This window comes from Blennius ocellaris, assembly GCF_963422515.1.
Source record: "Blennius ocellaris genome assembly, chromosome: 11".
Taxonomy (NCBI): domain Eukaryota; kingdom Metazoa; phylum Chordata; class Actinopteri; order Blenniiformes; family Blenniidae; genus Blennius; species Blennius ocellaris.
This window is the reverse complement of record NC_137660.1, coordinates 11,103,841-11,130,197: the sequence shown is the minus strand read 5'-3', so window position 1 is coordinate 11,130,197 and position 26,357 is coordinate 11,103,841. Positions and strand designations below refer to the sequence as shown.

Here is a 26,357-nt window from a genome sequence, read left to right as displayed (position 1 = left end):
CCTATTTAATGGCATGACGTGTTGAGGCTGAGAGAATAGTGTAAGGGGGGGGGGCAAGGCCTGGAAAGAGGCACGTGCGATGGTGTCTTCATAAATGTCAATTTTTCTAACTTGTGACTGCCGATGTGTTCTTGCTGGATAAATAATTCTGTTTCATCACATTGCTACATGGAGGGTCTGTTTTTTTTTTTTTCTCCAAAAGACTTTGAGCTAAGCAATGAACTCTTATTAGCCTCTTCACCGCGGCACTCTGCATCTCATATTCTCTCAATTCCCCTCTCAATAAAAATGGATTTAAGTGGATATTATAATTTCTCACCCCGGCATTGTTCTGATAGCAACCCAAATGACATTTGAAAAGATGTGCAATGTGTGCTTTTGAAGGGCAAATTGGTATGACAATACATGAAGTTAATCTAGCATCTGCAATAAGTCCAAGGAATTTATTTTCTTTTTCTATATATCTGAGGATTTTCACACAGCCCATATCAAAACCTACACATACACAGACACCATATGCATGATGGAAAAATTGCAGCAGACCTTTAATTTATATAATATTTCTTTGTAAATTTGACTCTGTGTCAAGTGTGAGATGACTTCATTTGAGTTCCTTCTCATCACAAACTCCCACACACTTCTGCTCTCCTGTTCCCCATGCAAGCAAATAATAGTCATTATTAAGTCTCTATGAAGAGGACACCATTAGTCTTTGTGTCCCAATCATCTTGCGCCAGCATCACTTCCAGTGACCCTGGAGGTGACGGCTGCGACGCTGGGATTCAAAACAATTTTTTTTTTTTACACGTGACTCCAAATTCTCTGCTGCGTTACACCAATATATACATGAAGCAGGTAACACCTTTAAACTCAATACCCCCGTGTTCACATATCTCAGCGCGGTAGACAAACAGAGCAAATCACGCATGCTCCAGCTTTGGGGAGCGGAGTACCACAACTTTCCCCACTATAAAGACACGATTCGCTCTCCAAATTAAAGCCTTATCTCGCAGCACAAGGCCTTGCAGGGAGGAGTTTCAGTTTTTTTTTTCCTCCTTCTCTTTTTTTTTTTGATGCCCTGTCAAGTAGAACGCCAAATGGCTGTTTCAGAAGTCCTCCGCTTTCATGATGCACCGCTTTGTGATAGGGCCTGACCTGCGGTGTCAACCACCCCCCACCCCCTCGTATCGGTCTGGATATATCTGACCCCGGCTGCTCATCAAACACACACTTTCTGCCCATGTGATTATTTTGTAACGCCACCCCACAGATCCGCCGCCCAGCCCTTCCCCCTCAATTATATGAAAGCAGCTTCTGCTCAGTGCGGCACCGAGCAGCACTTTCTCTCTCCATATTAATTATGCCATCGCTTTCTCCGTTGCTTTACTTAATTGGGTTTGACATGCTTGATTTGGTTTGAGTCTTATTTACCTGAGGACAAAAAAACAGGGGGTTTAGGAAAAAGCTGCAATAATGTGGACAGATTGTATCACGCATGTAAAACAGCACCATTAGATAACACTCATGGTTTGAATGTTAATAGATTCAGGACAAGGGCAATAGGATTAAACTATACGTGAAGATTTCTGTAATGATAAGCTCATTAACAAAAACAGTACATGATGATTTGATAATTCTGACATTACAGCTCAGCTCTTTGTTTGCTGTTTTTTGTTCATAATTGTTGTGAGTTGGAGAACACATGGGATTCATCCTACGTTCACGGGATGTTGAGAAACAATCTATGAATTATATTGAAATGGATCGATAGAAATATATACTTCGACATCATGAAGCATCTTCCCATAAGCAAAAACTCACCAAAAATGTATTAATTGTAAAAACTTTTTTCAGACACACTGCGGCATCAAAAACCACGGCCATTAAATTAAAGTTTAATATGACTGTGACTACGGCACAAAGTAGATGTGAGTTTTAGGAGATCAATGCTTTTATGTGCTTTTATGTGTATATTTTGTATGTGTCTAATGTCCTCATACGTGTGCCTGCTTCCAGCTGTCTGCTTGTTTGGAGGAAGAGAGTTGGTGGAGGGAGATCAGAAGGCTGTGCGCGACTCCTCTGGCAGATGCTTGCTGTTTGAATGCAGGGTAAGTCACGTCAGCGCACACACTGACACCAACACACGCTTGCTACTGAATTATTGGAGAGGGGTTTTTTTTTTTAGGGTTTTTTTTTTTTTATTACACTCAAATAAACCCCACAGCAACTCATGTACCCAAACATTTTGGGTTCTTATTTGCTCCCGTGAAGCTCATGACAGTCTACCATTGCGTTGTTACAGTAACCCGGAGAGGAGAGAATCCTCCGAGAGCCATCGTGCGAATTTGTCCACATCAGCTACATTTTTTTTTTTTTTTTTTTGATCAGACTCATCGTCATATTCCTTGTGATTTTCCTTCAAAAGTGGGTGAATTTGGATGCCGAGGCAGTGCAGATCACAGTGCGCTGCAGCAATCTTTCAGGAACAATCATCAGACGCCACAATGGTCCCAGATTAGATTCATTTCCCAATTATACAGAGTATTTGCTTTTGTCTGCCTGCCGCACCAGATGGGTGGGTCGCTCACTTTTGGGAGCAATTCACTTGATGACATTATGCCAGGCAGGCCCAATCAATCACCGAAAAGTGATTTGAAGTTTTTAATCACCCATCGCTATCACGTCCACCGTCTCCTCCATGAATTCTGCAGCGCTCCATTAGAATCCGCAGTTTCAGACAGCTGTCTGGCGGGCTTGCCCACACCTGGCCCATCTGTAGTCCCAGGTAACTGACTGGCAGTCCCAGGCAGATCAAAGAAATGGGGATGGGGAGTGCTGTCAGTCAGTCCACTGCTGCAGACTCCTGCAGGCTTCCCCTGACAGCTGCTTGTCACGTCTCTGATCTTGTGTCTGCCTGCTGGCTGCAGGGTTGAAGGAGGGAGGGCGCCGGCTTGAGGTGGTGGGTGGGAAGAAGTTGGTGGCAAAGGCTTCTTCAGAAAGTTGATGGCAGACTTCTGGGAGAAGTTTTTCTTTCCGGAGCTCACACGAGCATACTTGGATCCTCGTGAGCCGAGGTCACGGAGATGTTCTGTGTAAACTGGCGTGAGATTATCCCTAAGAAAAACATGTGTGCTGTGGAATATTGAAAGAGGAAATCTGTTGTTTTTGTCCAACTGTCTCTGGTGTTAATGAGTCTTAATTAGCATCAGTTGGAGTTACACGGGTGAGATCATTAGAGAGGCCTGCCAAAAGCATGCAGGGAAAAAGAACCTCCTAATCAGGTTTTACACTCCGGCTAAACACACATGCAGGGATAATCCACAAGATTGATTCACTGTTTGTATAATAAAGATGGACCATGAATCATGATGTAAATTGCTGAGGATAACAAGAGGAGTGAAAAAAAAGAGCTTTTTTTTTTTTTTTTTTTTCCTCTCTGCAGAAGTTGTTTTGGAAAAACAGTGATTGACCAATGAGTAATTGGTTTATAATGAGCACACGGGGAGGTGGCAAGAGTGAGACAGTGGAGGAGGAAACACAATAGATGAATAATTACCTCCATAATTACCTCCAGCTCTGAGCAAATGAACAGGGGGGCAGAGATCACCTGACGTAACCCGTGAGCGTTTTGTGTGTGCCCTTCACAGGACAGGACCATGCATCGGGTCGTCCCCAGCGAGCCTTGTCCCGAACTCAACTGTCCAGAGTCGGAGCAGATCACATTGAGTGGCAGATGCTGCAAAGTGTGCCGAGGTATCGAGGGTTCATCTTTCTATACTTCATTACCGCTGTCTAGTAGTGTATAACATTCATTTTTTTAAATGGAAGGGATATCATTTCACCTTTCAAAAAATATATATTGTTCCTGCCTGTTCCTAATGTGATTTTTATTTTACTTTTAAACTCTGAGTAAGATTAAGTAATGATGAAAAAGCTATTTTCCTCTTATCATGCAACCAGCCGTGTTCCCAACTTCCTGATATCTTCCGTTTTTTTCCAAACTAAAACTGACAATCACCGAGGGAGAAATTAAAACAGCTGCGTGAGACAAAGAAATAGCCAAGACCTGTGTAGGAATGTTAGAATGTGTGTAAATAACCACAAAACATGACACTTCTGCTTTAAACTTATCACTTGTCGATTCCTTTTCTATCCTTCGGATCTCAACAGTCGTTCCAAGTGGCGAGTTCATACATTACACCACAAGTTACTGCTTGTAATCAGACAAAGTAATGTGCAGTGTGCGAATTGGTGGTCTGGAGGGGTTCCACTATGGCCTCTCACGTTGACAAATCTCCCAGAGTTACTTCTTTCGAGGCAGCAGGAGCCACCACAGCAATCTGCAGCTTACGTTTAATTGGACAGATGTTTAATAAAACACATCCGACAATTATTGCAACAAGAAAAAGACTAAACTACTAAACTCGAATGATTCTGTTCACATTTGCGTATGTGGTCGGTGTTTGTTTTACATTTGAGTTTGCAGGCTGGGCAGCGTTAAATTTCATTGTCATTTTCAAACAGATTTAATTGGCTGGACTGGTTATGTACTTTTTTCTTAATGTGCTTTAAAAACTTGCAATCGGCAACAGGCCTTCATTTAAAAGCTTTGATAATATAAAAATAAATGTCAAACCTGTCAGACCTGTAAAATGTATTTGGTTCTTCAGTTTTCATTTGCACTATCTTCATACTTGGACTTCTTTTGCAGCAAATTCCAGGATCTATTTTTTTTTTTTCCGTTTCGTAGTTCTGCAGTCGAACATTGCAGAAAGAAATCTAACCAACGTGGTGTTTTGCCTTAATATGCCAATTTGAAGACACTTAAGTACAGCATTTATGAGAAAAGGGTCATACTATGACATAACCTTTCCACTGGCACTGTTTGAATCCATCGCTCGCCTCTCCTTTCCTCCTCTGGGTCTCAACCTTTTCCTCCCCACGCCTCCTGCAGGTCATGACTTTTGCTCAGAGGGCCACGGCTGCATGGAGCACTCCGACTGTGTGAACCTGGAGGCAGGAGACTGCTGCGTCTGTAAAGATGGCTTCCGCCCATTGAGAGACGACAATGCCTACTGTGAAGGTACCGTATGGCTCGGAATAATGAACCCTGACTTTTAGCCGGAAATCATTTGCCCTCTAAGATAGGGCATGTACGTTTGAGCATGTGTGTGTGTGTGTGTGTGTGTGTGTGTGTGTGAATGTGTCTGGGCTGCATGAAGGGAAGCCAACCGGAGAATATTCATTCATTTCAGAGAGTGTGTAAGTTTTAAATCAGCGTCAATGTGCTCTGACTGCTACATGTCAGTTTCTTCTCATTCTACCTATAAGAAATAAGAACATGTGGTTCAAGGGAGTTCATATACTCACTGTGTGTCCTTGCAAGCACATAATTAATTTGTCTAAGACTTACATGGGTACATAATACTCGTGGAATTTCTACATTTTTCCATATTTCTAATTAGTTTCTCTCTTTTTTGATATGGCCAAGTGATAGCAGTTATGGTGTTGCCTTTTTTATCCCGGCAGGATCATCGCATGCGATGTGCACAGTGAACATAGATGTCACAGCTTATTTTCCAGCTTTCACAAGAGTGTGTTGCTACTATTCATTGTGGAGCATTTTGAAAGCAGGCATGGAATTGCCTCCGGCTTGATGTGGATAATCCACCACGATAAATCCAAAACATTTAAGTCAGCTTTTAAACATTTTGTTGTTGTTTTTTTTTTCAATTTGAGAAACACATCAAATGAATCTCTGCTGACATGATGCTTGAAACATTCTCATAAACTGCACAGTATTATTGCCGAGTTATATTCAAACATAGTTTAGTATTGAATAAAGAATGAATCTAAAAAAAAAAAAAAAAGGAAAGAAAGAAATGGAAGCACATCTGTGACAATTTTCAAAAATAATGCAGACATTTTCTAAATACCCACTTTGTTTAATTCATCTTTTTATCACATAATCCTTGTGTGATGTAGACTGTAATCCTCTCATTATTTGTGTCCACAGCATATAATAGCTACATTTCAGAATGTGCTTTGGAGAGACTTAACGTTTGTCGTCTCTGTCAGTAGATTAATCTGTGGCATGAAACGTTGCATGTATGCATGAGGTCACGCTGCTGTGAGATCATTCATCGCCGATCTCACACGCACGTCTCCAACCATGTTGCACCCTAAACTAAAAACAAACCAATTAATTATACGTGCACCACTCTTTCCTACAAACGGTGTTGATTGTCCTACAAATGCCCGCACATGTTCACGTTACCCAATTGAAAAACCTGCTCTACACCTCATTGAGCAGGTCATTTCTTGCTGATGGTAAAGCCGTTAAAAAAAAAAAGTGAGAGAGAGAGAGAGAGAGAGAGAGAGAAAAGAGTTCAAACATTCATGAATGAAATTAAAGGAGCTTCAACTGTATTTTTTATTTTCCATCTTGGCGAAAATTTTCCAGATACATCATTAAAAAATCATAACTTCCTCATTATGCTCTCCTGCATTTAAAAAAAAGGCTGTAAACATGTGGTAACTGCTGCCCGTATGTTTCTTTGGTCTTAATTTGCAAAACAGACATCAAAGTCGTTCAAATAGGGTTGCTTTTGACCCTGACAGCTGCCGCATCAATATACTGTACAGTCTTCCTCTTTTCCTTTTTTTTTTCTCGCGTGCATGTATGTTTCTTTGCCTATATTGTTATCTGCAGTCCACACACTCTCGACTATAAATTTCCTGTCGCTGTCATCAAGATGAGGCTCAAACGTCAGTCAGAGCTTTTTGTTCCTGTAATCAGGGCGCTAAAGGAAAGAGTAGTAGTTCACAGCTTCAGCAGATCTCAGAGTAATTTACAGATATGAGCTGTTGCCCAGGTAATTAATCGGATGGAATCTGCATAATTACAGATACTATCTGACTTAAGTTAATGGGGAGTGATGGTGTGGGTTGCAGGTTGTGATCAAATGGCAAGCACTGGCCTCATTCACCATAACAGTATGTATGTATGGATGTAACTGGTCTCACTGAAAACACTCATACATCCTCAAACAGTAACTCAATTACAATGCTACTGTGTGTCATGAGATTTTTCACAATTACTTCTGTCCTGCTATTTTCAAATTTTCATATTTACTTTGATTCATTTCTCATTATTCCATTCCAGATGCCCAGATATATAAAACAGCATTTAATTGACAGCTGTACGAGTTTGCATGCAGATTTGATTCCCGGCTTCGCGGTCTTATAATTAGTGTGTCGAAAACCGAGTCCAGCACACAGCGCAAAAGCGTTGTTATGTATTTGATATACATGTCAAATAAACTACTCATATCTGCATATATAAAATAACTTGGTGCCTTATGAACTAAAGGTTTGCTTGTTCAACCATACATGCAGACAAAAGCACATTTCAAAGTAAATATTGCACACATGCACATGTGGAAAGGGGCAAACTGACGATCACAACTGACAGAAGCACAAAACAACACTTACTATCAATTTAGGCAGTTTGCCTTCAAGGATATGGAACATTGGGCGTGTGTTTCAGATCTCATGAAATACTGGAGTGTATGTAAACAGCTGGAAACATTTCTGCATTGTTTGTGATTGTTTTTATTGTGTGAAAAGAATGTGACAGTTGGCTTATTCTGAGACGCTGCTGTTCTTACGGTGAGAAATACAGTACATTCTCACACAGATATCACATGATATTTTCTTTTCTATGTTGTACTCCTTCAGTCTTGCAGTTTCTGAGTCTGTTTTGTTCTTCCTTTAATTTCTTTTTTTTTTTTTTACAAATTCACAACATAACTTCCTCCACCACCTCGTCCAACTCCATGGCATCACCAGTCCATGCAGTCACTCAACAGCAAAGCGGTTAAATCATTTCAAGGAAACTATCATTCCCGGCAGATTGTTCTTGTATAAACGAGACCAAATGTGTGGAAAAAGCTCATCTAAGTACTATCTGAAGGCACTTGTCGTATAATTCTAATCACCCTATTTGCATGTGCCTACAATTCATCGTGCTTTGATCTTAGGGAATCGGGCCCTTGGTGTGCAAGTCACAAACGCAACTTCTGTAACGGAAGCTCTTTTATAAACTTTGCAATAAACAGTTTTGAGTCTCGAAACACAATTAATCAAAATGTGTCAACAAAGTGTAAGAACGCCTACCATCTGGTATGAATGTGAACATGACATTCATTTAAAACCTGTTGACAGTGGGTGCGAAAATAACTGCACTGGTCTGAAACGCTGTATTGGATGCAGACATGACTGGATGTCTTCATATGGAACGCTTTAGTTAGAAACTCAAAGGTATTTGGAAAGTAATCATCATTCTATCAGTTTAGTAACAATACTTCATATGTTCATATTAGGAGAAATGCTGTGCTTTGAGTCTGAACTTTGGGTCATGGGGCTTTAAACGATGTCATGAAGACACCAAGATCACTTGCTCACACTTTGTTTTCATTCATTTAGAATTTAGAGTTTCCACTGGAGAATATGCAAACTCTACATGAGAAAGAAGCTCTGGAAAGCTGGGTCTTTTTGGTGTATCATGGCAGTGCTAACCACTGCATCACTGTTAAAAAAAAACAGCAATAATCACTATAAGACAGTATCAAATTGTGGCAATAAAGTGAATGAACTGAGGGATCAGTAATCTGAATCTATAGAACAAGCTGCCGGTTGATTCCCTCACAATGTGCTGCAGTCAGGACTACACATATAACAACCTGTGGAAAAATCACCAATAAGTTTTCATGGAAAGCAAAACTACCTCATTGTGTGAGGCGAGAGTCTCAACATTTACTTGGACACACATGCAGAATAATGGCGTCAAGCAGGAACCATGAAACTGTCTTTCATCATTTCCAACTACCTTACAAACACAGTGACAACTCACAGAAGATATGTTTATTAAACAAGCTCCTCAAACATGTTCAGCTTCTCGATCCTGTTGAAAGACAAAACAAAATCCAGTGGGAAGGCACAAGCTAGCAGACTTGTCCCTCCAACATCAACACTTCCGACCCAGACGGTCCGTCTCAAGAGCTGCCCGAGTCTCGACATGAAATTGGATGGCAGTGTTTGTGGTGGACTTTTGCATCAAAGACTGCACTTAAAAAAAACTGAAATAGACTCAATTTGCTGATGGAGTTCTCTCAAAGGCAATTGATTCTTTGTTAGGATTCTTTGTCCTCCCTTACTATATATGATTGTGTCTGCGTGTTTGTCCTATGTGGAAAATTAAAACAAAAAAAGTCTCGCCAGGATCCTGCAGACAGACCGAAAAATGTTTGTGTTCGCGTAATAGATACACCATTATTTGTCCGCGAGGGGATGCGGAGACGAGGGTTATCGCTTGCTTTCAATTCCAGATGAGTTTCAGTACAGTTTGTGTCTGTGAGATGAGATGAGAACTTAGAGGCAATTTTGTGTATTGAACACGGCGGGGAGATCATAACGCGGAATGACACGGGGGCACACCGGTCCGCATAGGTCTTCTGGGACACACGTCGACGCACACGCGGCATTTCTGCGGGCTTCGCTGAAGGTAAAGACACGCGTCACAAAAAGCAGAGACAGATACTAGCTCTTTAAAACATTCCTAGGTCAGAGATGGGCTCAAAATAGCCGATGAGATCACTTCAGTGTAAATTTTTCATAGAAACAGCAGCAGGGAAACTCAGGGGGATACTCGCCCTGCCTTTGTGCAATTCTGCGTCTGAGTGTGTGCGTGTGTGTGCGTGTGTGTGTGTCTGAGTGCCGAGTTCCCAGAACAGAACAAGAGCCCAGTTTTACATTCGATCCCGTTCTCGCGGCACGCTCAGGTTGGAGGCCTTTTTAGCTACATGCATGTGTGTGTTTATCCCAGAATTAGACAGAGGGGCGAGCAGCGGAGAAGTGACAGGCTGTGTGATTGTCTCTAAATTGAACAATCAGTATAGTTCAACGCGTTGCTATAATACCATCATTCATCTCAGCATTGCCGAGGACCGCGGGCAGAAAAACATCTCCCATTGTCTGGTTGTGAAATGCCCTCCTTCGGAAAAAAAAACTCCCAGTCAGAATTACTTCGGTGTATATATATATATTTTTTTGTAGTAGCATTCATTTGGGAAATGCAAACTACAAAATGATATTCAGTTAACTTGAAGAAATGGGAAGAGACAAAGTATGCAAGAGGATTTTATTTTGATGGGCTTTTATTTGAATAATCGACTCACTTCATTTGTGCAGAACAGCCTCTTCATTGAGTTCATTTTGATTTAATGTTTCACGTTTATGGAAAAGCACACAGCGTCACACAGTTCAATTGTTAGATAGCGTGACGATAATGTGTCAGTTCACCCAAACATCAATAAACGCCACTTATAGTGTCTAGTCATGCAGATAATTATTAATTTGTCCATGTTTACATAGATATAATCCTGCTGTAGTACAATGCAGAGCAATCAAATTGAATCTGCAGTGTTTACAACATGTAAATCTCACATCGTCAACGAATCTTATGGAAAACCTAAAACTGGTGTGTCTGTCTCAGTATTTCCCCGACTCTCTGGCCTGTCTGTGACACTCAGTTTGAAGCCTGAGTTATCCTTCAGCGCTGATGTAAATCTTTGAAAATGGGTCACAAATATATATATAGTTTCCATTTAGCACAGAACAGAAAAGAGAAAGTGGCCCCGTAAACATCAAAGTTCTCAGCAAAAAAAAAGAAAACTAGTAAGAAGTTTGTGTGCCTGGAACTATTTTAAAGTGCATATTATTACACATTGAGTGTTCCTGAGATGGTTCACAGCAGAAGGATGGTGTGTGGGAGTCAAGTGTAATGAGGGATTGTGCTCAGCAGCCAGGATGTGCTGGTCTGTTTGTGAGAATCACTGCTACGTTTACATGGTCGCTTTTTTTGTCAGTCTGATGGAATTCTTTTTCGATTGAGGGATCAGATTGTCCCATTTTTCCTGAATTGAGTTTCATATGCACCAACAATATCATCAGATTCAGTGAGTGGATCAGTTCCATAATGTTTCTCCACTGTGACGTGAGCTATATGTGACACAATCCAAAATTCAGATTTACCTGGAAGCCTGTCACTATTGAAGATGAAATTGTTCTGGACAAAGTGGAGACATTGCATAACAGACACGCAGAAAGCTCCACCAGGAAGCAATGTGCCATTTATGTGAACTCTGATCAGATCGCAAACATTACACCACCTCGTCCGATGCAATCGTAATTCCAATCTGATCAGATAGGAGTCTTTACATGATGCAACTTTAATTGGATTAGAGTTTAATCAGATTACGTCTGGCTCAAGTGACCGTATTGATGCTTATAACAACGCAGCGCTAACGACATGGATGCATATCACAGTTTCTCCTCAAAAGGTAAAGTTCAGAGTTCAAAAGTTCAAAGTGAAAACACAGGACAAACAGCACAAAGCACAGACATTGACAGGCAGTCGCAGGCTCACTGGACAGGAGCAAAAATAAAATAAAAGAACCACTAAAATGCCAATATAGACACCTGATGAAACGAGGATACAAAGGAACAATGAATAAGCTTAACCAGGTCAGGATTCCGTTCCCTTAAGGACAATACAGGAGCATCTCTTTCAATTATCCTGAGGACCAACCAACACTCACTCTCTCACTCAGTCACTCAGTCACTCAGGATCCAGAGCATCAAAAAATATACAAAATATATGTGTTTTTTGTTTGTTTGTTTTTTTACTGGAATAAAAAATGATAACATTGATTATTTTTATAAACTCATCCTCCCTGAAGGACATGTTGTTGACCAGACGCTGTACAGCTGCCGTACACATTTATATCACAGCCAGGATGTTCAGGTCCAGCGGGCCTGGTGTGGAAAATGTGGGATTTAGTTTTATCTTTACTCTGTCGTCGCACCGTCAGTGTCCCGTGGGAGTGGGAGTCTCCCCCCGCCGCTCCTGCATCTTTCTGCTCTCACACTCTTGCACAATTTAAACAAATAGCAATTAGCACCTCCACTCCAAAATAAAAAATAAAAAATATCAGCCATACTGCATATGCTATTTATCTGGCTTTGAAACTTAAATGAAGTAAGCTTGATATGTTGAATATTTACATAAAATTGATTGTGTTAAATATAAACCCACAAAATACAAAATTTAAAAAATATATGAAAAAGACTTACTTTTCATTTAACTTTAATTCAGTAAGCTCATAAAAAGAAGGCCCAAAAATGAGATGTCTACTTGACAGACTTGTGAAACATGGCAGACACGCAAAGATCATTAAGCTCATCATATTTGTTAATCTCACTTTCCCAGTAACCACAATTTTAATGTAATAAATAATTTTTAAAGTTCACACACAGTTAGTATCACCTGTAAGCCCATGTGTGTGTGTGTGTGTGTGTGCTTAGTGTAAGCATGTTGTTGGCGTTCACACCGCAATCCAATTGCTACTGCTGTCTTTTAAATGTCACAAGGTGTCAGCAGGCTAATTGGCTGTGACTGAAGAGCTCGGTCCGCTCCAGAACCCAATCACTGCTGGGATGAGCCGGGAGCCTCGGGGCTCACCAACCTGCACAGGCCGCAAACCCCCCCTATACACACACACACACTCAGATGATTTATGCTCATATACACACAGGAAAGCATACACACGTTGCAAATGTTGGTGTGTTTGCCTTTGTGACCCCGTCGAAATGTCACCCGAAACAGACAATCCCACCATCATCCAGACCGTGTCAATAACAGTGTCTCAGCATTGCCCGAGCGCCACCCTTCGATATGTCACATGAGAGCGCTCTCCCGCCTGCTTTATTTGCAGACGAGATTGCGCTTAATTCACTTACTGCTTCGCGCTCGGGTTGAGTTTCATAGCAGCAGAGCATGCAGGAGTAAAACCTGAGCTCAAGGCAATACATTACAACATATTTTCTCAAGCGCACTTTTTATTGTTTTTGATTTTGATGATTTTTTTCAAAGAACGGTGAATACAGAAAACCTGTCGATCCTAATTTGCGCCTCGTATTTATATCCTATAAAGCTGTCAAAAGTTTAATTGTTTTAATATACAGGTCAAGAACAGTGCTTCTTGACTTGGTGCCTGGCGTTATCGCCCCATTTACTCTCACAGGTCTCTCGTTACTCTGGTTACTCGTGTGCAGAAGCCAACACAGTGCAGACATCATTACAACAGTATTACACCATTTTTTTTTTAAATCTCATAATCTCTTCATAAACATCAATTTGTGAAATCTTGCAACTCAGTCTCACATTGGAGCTCCTTGTTTTTTGTTTTTTTTTGTTTTTTTACTAATAATTTTGAAATGAAGCTATAATGTAATAAGTGACATGATTGTCACTGTGCTATGATTATGTCATGAGTGGAGGGATTTAAAAAAAAATGAAAACAAAATAGAATTGAACCAAATTATCTTACAACAATCCTGAAATCAATACTTCTTGTGCTGATATAATGGGCTTAATGGAAGTTCTCTTAAAGCCAATCCACTCTGCTGTGGTTCAGTCTTTGGGTGGATACATGTGGCACTTTACCTGCTAAATGTTGAACTGTGTTCTCACTTGGTTGTTTCATGTCTGCCTCTGCCTGCTGTTACTCACTGAGTCGATAGCATGTAAAGTTGATTTAATTGGATGGAAGTTGCCGGCTTGACAGTTGCACACAGTACATAGTAATTTAATTAAGCTCCGTGTAGCCAAAGTTACACACATTGAAACTCACTATGAGCTATGCACAGGGATATGCACTGAGCATTTCATCTGGCCTCTGCATTCATTTCATCCATATTTCATTTCTTCTGGCAGCTCACACTAATAGCAGTACCACCAGTGACCATGGGAACATGGTTTCAATACGTTACAACAGAAATAAAAATTAATTTCTGCAGATGTTTAACAGCTTCACACACCATGACTTCCTGCAACACTGCCCACCTCATGATGGAGCGATCTCATTTATCATTGACTTCTACTCTTTGCATGTTGATTTAGAGCAGTGCCCTCTAGTGAATTTCCGATTCATCGATTTAGTTTAGGCTTTTCTTGTTGTTTTTTAGTTGTTAAATACTTAGAATAAAATCGGTTCTGAGAACTAGTATTTATTAAATACATTTCATTAATATAACACCAATCACACAGCTTGATTCGCTTCTCCTTGTTGCTGATTTGTGGCCGGCGGGCTACACATAGTCATAGTGTAACAAGTGATGGATGATGACGCTCCATCGATTGACACGTGGTTGAAAACGTTTCCCAGATTGATGAGAGCCGCGATGGAGAGCCAAACCCTGCACCGCACGAACGGAGCAGCTTTTTCCTGTACGATTCGCCAGGCGTCATTTGATTTGTGCCAAAAGTGTGCTAAGTACATGTTTGATGTGACGTGGAGACACACACACACACACACACACACACACACACACACACACACGCGCGCGCACGTCAACGGCTGGTACATGTTTGCACAGAAGGATCCATGACTGTTGTTAAGTTGGATGAGATTTGATCCCCACAGAGAAAATTGTCATGTGTGGTTAAGTCGGGAGATTGTCCGGATATTCTGCACACGCTGACAAGCAAAGGAACATGTTCATTACACGTCGTCTTGCTATTCTACCCACAATCACTCATACTTCCTCCTCCTCCTCCTCCAGCGTCGTCCTGTTTGATGCTCATTGTTGTAAGTCAGGTAGCAGGCTTCTAAGTGTTTACAGTGATGGATCACAGTGTGAGTGTCTGGTATTTAGACAACAACTGCTCTCTGAGAGGGATTTTTACTCCGGTTGCCTCCTAATGGCATTCTCTGCAGTCAGTCATGTTAATTGGCTCCTGCTCCAGCCCAAATTGACAGTGATGCTTTGCATATTTGTTTTGGGTCTTTTTGGGCTCGTTCATTGAGGGGTGATTGTCCAATTTGCCCAAATTGAAAATAGGCAGAAAAGAGTAATCTTTTTAGCAGTGGTTTATGGTTTGGTAATGGCTCAAAGGATAAGGTATGATTTGCTTTGTTCTATTTCAAAGAGCCTTATTTCACTGATTTTGTTTTCTCTTGGCAGTCTTTTTAAGGCAGGTATGAAAATAATAATTTTCCCTGAAGGCTGCAATTGGTAACAAGTAAAAAGATTCAAATGTGCCTCGCTCTTTTGTCATTCAGCAATTTTCATCCTGATTAAAAGTAGAGGGTATTTATAGTAATTTAGCATCTATGATTCAACTTGTAGCATCACAATGTGTCATCACCTCTATATGTTCAGACCATCAGAAAATAGAAATAAATTAAAGGGAAAGATTTTTTCCTCAGCTGTAAACAAAATCAATTTCAGTCCCCCAGTGTGTTCATAATCAACTCATTTGAAAACAAATCAGTGTGACCTAATATTATTAAAGTCCTTTGCTTTAAAAAAAAAAAAAAAGAAAAGCATGTCAATTGATAAATTACAGTATATGCAAAATAACCATGAGTATAATGATAGTCCAATCTCGACAAATACCACGGTCTGTCTAAAAGCAACACAATTGTCACCCTCCTGAACACAAGCTGCGACTCAATATTGATATTGTGACTCTGCCACACACACACACACACAAAGGAGCTTTTTAGCATTCCCCGACACCTTTCTCCACCCAAGAGGAGCCAAGGCCAACAGTGGAGATAATGTGCTGAGTGGGACACTGTTTGGCCAGCAGAGACAGTCTTTGTCTTACTGCTCTGTTCTCCGACTGCGATGTATGCGGCCACCAGGGAAAACGACTACTGAGGAATATCCTTCAGCGTTTTAGAAAGCCCAATCCCTCTCCCGCCGAAGCAGATGGTTTTCAGTCGTGGCAGAGTTGGTTAGGGAGGGAATAGTTAGATGAAATATATGACAGGGAGTAAAAGAGAGATAAAAGAAGAGAGAAAGCGAGAGGCCCGCCGGTGGAATGGCAGATTTGGGTGTCTTTGTGGGACGTCCAAAGGCAATGGCAGCGTTATCTCCCTACTCCCAGGCCTCGGTGTATTGCAGTATGCGACACAGATAGTGAGGACAGGCCCTATTAGGAGCTTCATGTCATGCACGCAAAGAAGGACAAGCTGCTGTTTTCTTGTTGTGAATCACCTAAATGAGCTTTGGAGGGAATACATTGATGACACCTATCATGCATGATTAAAGCCTGTTGCATTAATTTCTACATCAGTGTCACTGACGTCTCTCATTTTGGGGAAATATATATTTTTTGACGTATGTTGTTACCATATGGCATGAGTTAATCACATGATTTTCAGTCTCAATGCAAGAGAGGTGACAGCTACGCTTGTCTCAGGGTTTAAAATGTATTTTATTGCCCCTTGTGTTTAAATGATTAAGCAGAAGTGATGATATGTAGACCCAGTGTCGCAGCAGTGTCAAACATACAGCCCGGGAGTCTCCGATCAGCCTGGCCGAAGGTTAAACCTGGCTCACAGTATAACCTTGAAAGGTGTAAAATCAAAAAGCACATTAATTGGAATCTTTGCACACTATTTCTGATTCATTTCCTGTGGATCTTACTGTTTTAGTGATACGATACTGAGACGGGAGCCGATAGATCAGTGATGCATTATTGAAATCTATATACCCCACTGATGAAGGAGCATCAGCCTCAAAACTCATGTGGTGATTTCATATAGATTTGTATGCTTCACGAATACTGCAAATGGAGGACTTGGTTTTTGGACTTTTTACTGTATTTTGTGACATAAATGAATTCAGGTTTTGTAAAAAATTTGAAACTTTTGAGAGAAAATAATTTAATAAAACAAAATTACACTGCCGTTTTACGCGTTCAACCCACTCAAGCTTAAATTGGGATGTGTTGGGTTTTTCAAGGTAATATTTGGTCAGGTTGCGTCAGTGGTTGTTTGGATCCAGAGGTAATAATAAGTAGCACTGCGTGTGTTACTTTGAGCATGAGTCATTGTAGGTCTTTATTTTCAGCCTGCTACCATTACACCTCTTACACTTGCGCTTTGACATTAAAACAGCAAACCATCCCCTTCTTGTATCTTTGTATCTATTTGAATGTGTGTTTCTGGACTGTCATCAATATGTTGTTAAAATAAGGGTTCCCTTAGCGTACAACTATTTAATCTCATTTTGTCTTCACGTGGAGTGAAGTGCATGTAACACTGTGCGCTATTCAACAGTAAGAGCTAAACATGTTCCTTGTCATGCCATAGAAGGAAGTTTCTTTCTGTCCAGGCAGTAACACAGCTCCTCACATATGACTATGATTGATTTAGCAGCAATGCAGGAATGTGCAAAGGTGAAAAGGAAAGAGCACTGCCCGTTTTCCAGCCATCCATCGTCGTGTGGCAACAGTTTGACCCCGGGAGCTCCGCTCAGCGATAAAGCCCACCGCTGAGTGGTGGCCGGACTGCCTGGTGCAGAGCATCACGCGTGTCCAATGTGACAGGCCAATCAAGAAAATGGAGAGTGTTAATGGAGATGGAGATGGTTGCTCTCCCCCATGTGCCCCTCATCATCTCACCTCCGAACATATTGTTTTAACAAACGGAGCCATTGTCACCAGGTCCGGGATGGATGGGCGTGCTTAATAGGCTCCGGCTGGAAGCCGTGCGCCTCACGGCCAATCAGAAAGTAGGAAAGCTGTCACATAAGATCCGTTCTCAAGGTTACCTCCGCGATGGTGGATGGACTGAAATTGTTCTCTGACTATTCCGTCTCTTCAGCGACAGTTAATACCTTTCTGCTCCTGTTTGTCTGCCATCTTAAATCTCTTTCTTCTCCTATCTCAATTGTTCACCTTCCCACACAGACACTTTTTACCACACTGGCTCTTCCTCGTTTTATATCTTTTTATGTTTAAGCCTCAGGTTGGTCCGTCCTTTTCTCCCTGCTACCCTCTGGGTCTCTCTCCCCCCTCAGTCGCAGTCATCCCCCCCATCTGTCTACCTGCACTGCTGTCTGCCCTTCCCTCCACTTCCTATTTTCTTCATACGCTCCCCAACTCCCCCTGTGTTTTTCTCTCTTTTATAGCTAGTAACAGTTTCAATTAGCCTCCATTTACTTATTGAAGGACACAGGCATTTTCATAGGCGGTCGACCATTGTCTGCTGGCTTCATTCATCCACAAAACTTTTGAATAGCTGAAGGCAGCAAGTATTGATGGAGCTGTGAAAGGATGAAGACCAAGGAAATGTGAATGCCACAGTTGTAGGCAGGTGTAGAGCTCTTAGCTTGCAGGGTGGTAGGTGGTGCTCAACCCAAGGACATGCGAGACGAGTGAATGCCAATGCAAATCTATTGAAATTCGTTTTCAAGTGCTCTTTGAAAAAGCATCTGGCACAGAACATATTCGGGGGTGAATGTCCTCTCGCACTCTTACAGACTCTGAATACAGTGAATGAATAATAAATTGGTAATGTCAAGGACTATGGAGCCTGTCTCTAAAGGAGTCCCTACATTTGACCAGTGCTATCAGTTCGAACAAAGGCTCAGGGCACATTACATGGCGGGGCCCGTTCACTTTGACATGTATTTGCATTGGATTTCATTTGATTGCATCACATTATCAGGATTGTTTTGTTTTCTCTGGCAGTGTTGTGCATCGTCTGTCTGAATGTTTGGCACGCCGTTTAAAATCCCGAAATAGCTGTTGCCCTGGCAACAGCTAATATAAATCCAAATATGGAATCATGAGAGTGAGGAAGGAAAAACAAAGGACAATCTATTAAATTATATTCCTGAAGCTGCACCAACAAGTTTTAATTACAACGGTGCAGAAAGTTCCTAAAACAAGCTCAGGGAAACACAGCTCTGAGACGCACGGGTTTATCAAGCTCTTATGGTAGCATGTTAGCGGATAATTGCTTAGCCAGGAGAGCAACGTGCATATGAGTCTCGTTCCAGGAGGCTGAGTCGATTGATGAAAAAAAAACAACTGACTGGTCAAAGTCTGGAGATTCAGGATGGAGACGTCCTCTTTCTGCACAGCGACCCAGCAGTTTGGTTTCACTCAACTGGAATAATCATCTTATACATAAAATCTGCTATAGTGGCAGGTGACAGTCATATCTGTCTTCACTCATTATTTAATCATCACTTGATCACGCATTTTCAGAATACAAACGTCACCCTTACGAGTGTGAGTACGAAACCATAAGTTGCTCACCAAAGAAAAGCATCGAACAAGCACAAGAACAGCTCAACAGCTTTTACACTCAAGCGTCCAAGCTGTTAGAGGCATATTGCAGTAACAGAAATATGATAAATAACACAAGAGAAAAGAAGCTACAGTATAAAATGAGTCATGGTAGATGTTTAGTAGCTCTTATTAATAGCTCCTTTTATTATAACTGAACATGTCTGTTGAGAAGCGTCATCAGGAAGCTCTGCATCTATGTTTACTGTTAACATTTTGATTGTTTTGGTAAAAACAGCAAGTCAGTCTATCAAATTATCATCCTGCATATTCAGGAGGTTTGAAGTTGTGTTTTACACTAATCAGAGGAATTTACTATTTGATTTGCTGAAACTGCTGTTGTGTCGGAGCTTTTTGTTTAACATTTTATGTCGAGATGAGAGCGACTTTATTGATGTTGAATAACTGAAACTGAAATAAAAATGTACGTTTCAAGCTTATCAAAAACTTTCAGAAAATTTAATTTAATGCTATCTTGGAAAAGACGTCACAAATACTCCCTCCATGCACGTTTATTGACCACTCTATGGCCATAAAGTTACGATGAATCCAGTCAGTCTGGTAGTGAAAGAGTTTAGCTGGTGAATTTCATTTAACCACCTTGTGGTACTGGTTGTGCCTCTTCCAATCTTAATTCATGCAACAGGAGATTAAAGGAGTCTTCACTTGAACCTGCCCAAATCTGCAGCTTCATATTTTGTCTCTCTATTTAACAGGGGTCTGAATGAACAATGTGTATTTTCCATTGTAAGTCCACGGATGTGACAGAGTTTCCCTAAAACAGAATATGAAAGTAAAAGTTGAATTACATGTTACCAAGATCATCTGTAATCATGCAGCCAGAAAAATGGCGATTTTCATGTCAATAATGTAATAAAAAAATAGAATAACGTTTATGGCTGGGTGAATATGCTCAATGTACCGTGGCTTGTTCTCTGTGTGATATCGAAAATGACTATATCATGAATATTCAAGTATCTATCACACTGTAGCTTTTAGCCGCAGGTATTAAATTGCCAGCTGCAGCCAACGGGTTCTCAGAAACAAAAGGAGTGCACTTACGGGCACCCTGTGCTCTCAAGAGAGCCACATCATACACCTTAACTTAGCAAACTACGAGCGGGTGTTTATATATTTACACGTTATTGATTTCTGATATTCAGAAATTTAATTGGATAAACTTTCATTGAAACCAAACATGAAAACTAAATTGTTTCTTTTTGAAATGTCACAAGGCAGATTTTTCTTTTTCTTTTTTTTGTATGTAAGATGTTTCTAATTTAATTTCGAATTTCAGTGAATTCTCATTGTTTTGTTTTGGGTTTTTTTTATTCTTTACTGTTCAGTTGTTCAGATTCTTTAAATAAAAAATAAAAAAATTATTAAAAGCAAATATTTTGCAGAGAACGCAGTACCTCTATTGTTTATTCAAGTAAGAGAAAAAAGAAAGAGAGAAATGGCATTCATAATGGTGCTGTTTAATAAATACTTCTTTGGCAAGATTCACTTTGTTGTGATTTCCCACTTATTGCATCCGAGTTAAATATTAGCATATATTAATGGAGTAGACATAGAATCATACTCGTGTGACTGCATGCACGAAAAGTGTTGATTTCAGGCTAAATACTGAGATATATATCATGTATCATGATATGGCCTAAGAATATTGAGATATGGATAAAAGTCCATATCGCCCAGCCCTAATAAACGTTAATGAATATCTGGGTTCAAAGTTGAGCTTCCTTGTTGGGCACTAGAAGGCATAAGCACACACAAGTATAAAACAGTATGGTCACTGATTGTAGGCTAACATAATGAAAGCAAAAACACGATGAGACATGCATGCAGGTGTAGTGAGGCAGACTGATGAAAGCAGGTGGCAACCAACAGCATGGAGAAGTCATCAAAAAATGATTTAGAGTTGACAGAGCTGAGCACGAACTAAGAATTATTTTTAAATGATCTCAATGAATTGTATGTGTCCAGTTTTCTGGTAGTTGCTCTAATGCAGTTTCATTCGAGTGCCGACTGACTCGAAGTACTGTGTGGAGACGGGCTTTTATTTAACTCCAGGACAGCAAAAAGAATTAAGTAGAAGCAGTATTGGAGATAATCACATATATCAATATAGAATATGAGAGGAAACCACATCCAGTGGGATGGGTCAGTGAAGTTTTAAAATCCTCTGTCATTATTAAATCGTCTGGAGAGACGGTCTGGTGAGCAGTGGTTTTTAGATTTAAAAAGAGAAGTGATATAGTGAGGGAGCTTTTTGCTGGGAACCTTTATAAATAAAAATGACAGAGTGTAGTTGTCTTCTTATTGCCAGCCTACTTTTTCATACGGTGCACAGTGATGAGTATGAAATCTATCTCCTGCAATGCAAAGCACAATGATGAAGTGCATCAAGGTGCTTAAGGCAGAGCGAGCGGCATGAGAATGAAGGATTTCTCCTTCGTCAAACAGAGACATGACGCCTGGAGCCATGAGCAGGCTCCTGTCTGTGGAAAAGAAACATGGGACTTTTTTTTATTTACAGTTCCTGTGAATTGGGTTCAGTGTCACAAATAATGTATAAATATACAATATTCTCAGTAATGGACATGTTGCCAATAGCAATTTGTCTTTGACTTTAGTGCTGTTCTGTTCTAGGTTTTCTATTAATATGCACCCCAAATAGAACGTGTTACTTAAATTGAATAAACCATCTTAAATAGATCCCTGACAGCTTGATAAATCATACCTAACAACAAATGCTTCAACACCCCAGATTTTGAGTTTAAAAAAGAAAGTGGACACTTGGCCTGGCTTGAGACAATTAAAAGAAAGTTTACTGAAATGCCTCATATATTTAATGTATTTAATGTCATTTAACAAAACAAACACACACTACATGCTTTGTTCAAACAATCTCTCTTTAACAATCAATGATTAAAAAAAGTAATTTTTAAATCTGCAATTGGATCTTCTGAACAGAAAATCAAAATAATACAATCGTAGCACCCTTTTCAAGTCTTATGGACGAATATATAGAAAAAGGCAGACAGGGAATTGAAAAAGCTTAGTATCTCTAGAAAGTACTTGTATTTTGTAGGCAGATAATAAACAATGCAGATTGGGTTGCCAGGTCTGAGAGGGGGGGAAAAAATAACACTAACCTGCCAAGCAGCCTCCCAGCAACATTCATGTAAACATGCCAGATTAGGATTTCTATTCATAGATGATAATTATGAAAGTAACATCCACATTTTTGAAAAGTTGCCCAATTCCACTTTAAACTTGTCTTCTCAGTTTTTGAGCACAGTCAAGCTGCACAGGCAGCCTCATATGCAGCCAAGTAGTCAGTCAATTCCATCCAGTCCTTTAAAAAAACAATAAACTCCTCCACAAGTTGACATTTTGAGGTTAAAAAAAGAAAAAAAAGCACCATTGCTCACCTCACACATGATGTCCACCAAGTACCTTCGCTTGCCTTCAGCTCGAACGTCTGTTTCATTGATTGACGTCACCTTTAATCTCTTGTTGCAGCTGTTAAGAAGGGATATCATCAGTGTTTTCCGATACAGCTTGTTATTTTATGACCTTGTGTACCATCCAGCTAAGCAGCAATTTATTTACTCAGAATTGCGAATCTGTGTGTGTGTGTGTGTGTGTGTGTGTGTGTGTGTGTGTGTGTGTGTGTGTGTGTGTGTGTGTGTGTGTGTGTGTGTGTGTGTGTGTGTGTGTGTGTGTACACTTCTTTAGAAATACACTCCTCCTCCACTGGAATACTTCTTACCCTACACTATCTCTTCACAGCATATAAAATCTGAAGGATTCTTGAAGCGTCCAGATGAACGAAACAAAACAAGAAAAATGCAGCAGTGGCGCCACACGGCGCGCTTTACTTTTTAATTGATTGAAAATCGAGTGGCCAACCTTAAGTGCTTGAGCGCCCACCTCTCGTGGACCTTCTGCATTTCGACCTCTGTCTCCCACTGATGAAGACAAATAGCCCTTCTCACTGCTTGTTTCTGCAGCAACAACAAAGCACAAGGGTCTCCCCATGAAGAGTTTATCATTATGGAGGGCCTGGGATCACAGTGGGAAGATGCTTCCTTGTTATTAAAAACCTGAGAATTGTCGCCCTGGTTTCAGCAAGCCCCACTATAAAAAAAAAAGAAAGAAAAAAGTTTGCAAATATAACACATTGTTAAGTCGATCTTTCTATTCTCTATAACGGCTTCACCCAAGATAAGTTTACTGAGAGTTAAAGATTGAACACATTTTTCACATGATTCAGCTCTGCCGGTCATCCCACAAATGCATATTCTTTACAGACTTTCCAAAATTCTACAAATTTGTAATAAAAATGAAATAAAATATATATATTACCAAACACATTTATTTACTTTGTATACTTGTTCAATGGCTTATAGTTGATATCCTTCTCTCTATTGTTGCAGAATAATTTTACAGAATTACCTCCCAGCCGCCAGTACTGTTAGTTACACACTATTCTTTTACTGTGCGGTTGAAAGTCACATCTTTATCTGCCAAGAACTGTAGTAATTAGCAGTGGATGGAAGGACAGTGTGACAAATTGTCAGCCGCCAGCAAAGGCGAACATCATTTGGTTTCCCTTCTTTAGCGGCATGTTTCATTAGTCGTGTTGTCAATTGACAGAAAGCGCTGTGACAGAAATGCACGTCTCACCTAAGCTTTGTTCTCCCTTTATGCTTCTTCCCTTGCTCCTCAGATATTGATGAGTGCGCTGAAGGGAAGCACTACTGCAGGGAGAACACCATGTGTGTCAACACCCCCGGTTCCTTCATGTGCATCTGCCATACGGGCTACATCAGGATCGATGACTATTCCTGCACAGGTGAGTTCCTCTGCAGGACTTCTGACAGGCTGGAATCGAGCAGAGGAGGCTCTGCTTTTAGTCCGCATGCTTCAGCGTCTGCAGCAGCCATTTTGTGCAAAGACTTTAAAACGATTTGTGACTTTAAATGAACACACGGTGACGGTGTTGTCGTCGTCGTATGGATGCAGATTTCTACATAACCGCAACATTTCGCCGCCAGCGAAAGTGGATTTCATTTACATGTTTAGTCATTCAATGAATGATATGTGATTTTAAGATGATATGCGAGGCACAGACGTTCATATATGAACAGTGGGAGTTAGCGGAGACAGAATGAAGACAGCGAGCAAAAGAAAAATTCCTAAAATTAAAAAAAAAAAAAGCCTTGTAAAAAAAACCTGCACTCTTCTTCCCTTTGAGCATGTTGCATTCCCAAAATCACCTGGTTGGCTGACTGGGCTTTACATGTGATATGGTCAGGGAGCTTGGCCTTTTTGGATCCCCTCAGTGAAGTAATGGTTAACACTCACTTCCCGTCAACGTGAGTTGAAAGGCCGTGAGTAAAAGACTCCAATTTGCCAGTTAGTGACTGTGGTAAAATGTTGACCTTTCCAGGGTTTACAGCAGCTTTCCTTTCGGTTTTATGCATAAGTACGAGCCTCATTGTTTTTCTGCTGTTTCAAACTGCTTCTCCAAGTCTTCTTGGAATGAAAGCAAAGAACAACCACTTCCACTGTGAGCGAGTTTTCATGCCATAAGCCCCGTTCAGTATTAAAGACCTTGAGTTTTGTTTTCAAGACGGCTGCACACATGATGTGACACACATACAGTGATTTATTGTTTTGTTTCTTTTGTGTGTGTGTGTGTGTGTGTGTGTGTGTGTGTGTGTGTGTGTGTGTGTGTGTGTGTGTGTGTGTGTGTGTGTGTGTGTGTGTGTGTGTGTGTGTGTGTGTGTGTGTGTGTGTGTTTTTACAGCATGTACAGGTTTGTCAGTCGTGTCATAACTTGTGAATTCAACTCTGCTGCTACAGTGTTGCCTTCACATACAGCTTGACAACATGACTTGCAATGTTGTGATTTCGGGAATACTACAGCTGGGCTTTTCTGCGGAGGCAAAATGTTAATCCTGAACATCCCGAGTAGCTGTTTATTAAGGTTCCTAGTCCCACTTTACAATCACGCAGCTTCATCATTTTATACTGCATCCACCACACGAAAGTAGTAGAGTAAAGGAGGAACACTGACGCTAAGTCTTTAATCACTTCTGCATTGTGGAGGTTACAAAGAGAATTCTTCTCCTTTCTTTGTAAAAACTTGTCAAACGGCATAATTACACACATTCCTCCTACAAGAAAACTTTGAATCCCTAAACTCTGTTGTGCTGCGAGACAAGTTAATAGTTTATTTAACATATTTGCAACTCCAATCTTTTTGAAAAGTGATTCCCATAGCTCACGAGACATTTTGTACTCTGAAAACTTTGCTTTGAACAACAAGTACCAAAAAAGAAGAAAAAAGAAGGAAAAAAAAAAGGAAAACAACTTTTGAGTTGTCAAAATGTCTGTGGACTCTCTGGCTTGTGTGTGTGCGTGCGTGTGCGCGTTGTCTCATATGGTGTGTGAATGTACTCTGTGCGCATGTGATAAGGAGAAAGGAAGTCAGTGAGAACCTGAGAAATGGCGAGACTGTGAGTTGAGGCGGCAGTCCCATTTGTTCCTGATCAAAGTTGAAACTCGAGTCGATTTCAAAAGCAAACCAAATCAATCCAGAAAGATCGTGCGTCTGATTCACCGTCTTTGTTCTCCGTCTGTGTTGTGGATGATTGTGGTTGGAGCACTTCATGGTCAAAACGGCTTCTTCCGCTGGATTTTACACACTGTTATACAGTAGTGGGTAAAAGAGAAATGGGGCTTTGTTACATCAGCCTCTTTCATCACCCAGAGAGCCAAAAACACAATGAAGTCAGATGTAATTTATTTATTAGGGCATTTAAAAAAAAACAAAAGCAGTCATGTTTGCTTCAAGGGGGAAAAAGACCATGAATAACATGTGTTGTTGAGAAGATTAACGAGTAACAACAACATCATGATCAGAGTAAAAACGCAGCTGTTATTGAGCAATCCAATGACAACTCTTTAGTACAAATCGTTCAAGTACAAAATCCGTCAAATAATGATCTCTGTGTTTGTGTTATTGTTATTTATTAATTAAATTTGGTCTTTTTAGACATGTCATTTAGTAGGTGAAAGCATCGCTGATTGAAAACAGGAATATTGTGGATCACACTCTCTGTCTTTG

The 26,357-nt window shown here is 40.5% G+C and overlaps 1 protein-coding gene across 1 annotated transcript in view; it reads left to right on the top strand.

Annotated features, from left to right (window-relative positions):
- The window catches only part of nell2a (neural EGFL like 2a), a gene marked incomplete at its 5' end in the record, with an annotated part of 89,019 nt that overhangs the window by 24,624 nt on the left and 38,038 nt on the right, over window positions 1-26,357 (top strand). Inside the window, 4 exons of the mRNA XM_080505386.1 lie at window positions 2,017-2,108; window positions 3,648-3,753; window positions 4,955-5,083; window positions 23,952-24,077. Of these exons, the coding sequence (XP_080361512.1) occupies window positions 2,017-2,108; window positions 3,648-3,753; window positions 4,955-5,083; window positions 23,952-24,077 (453 nt within the window). The remainder of the gene's footprint in view (window positions 1-2,016; window positions 2,109-3,647; window positions 3,754-4,954; window positions 5,084-23,951; window positions 24,078-26,357) is intronic.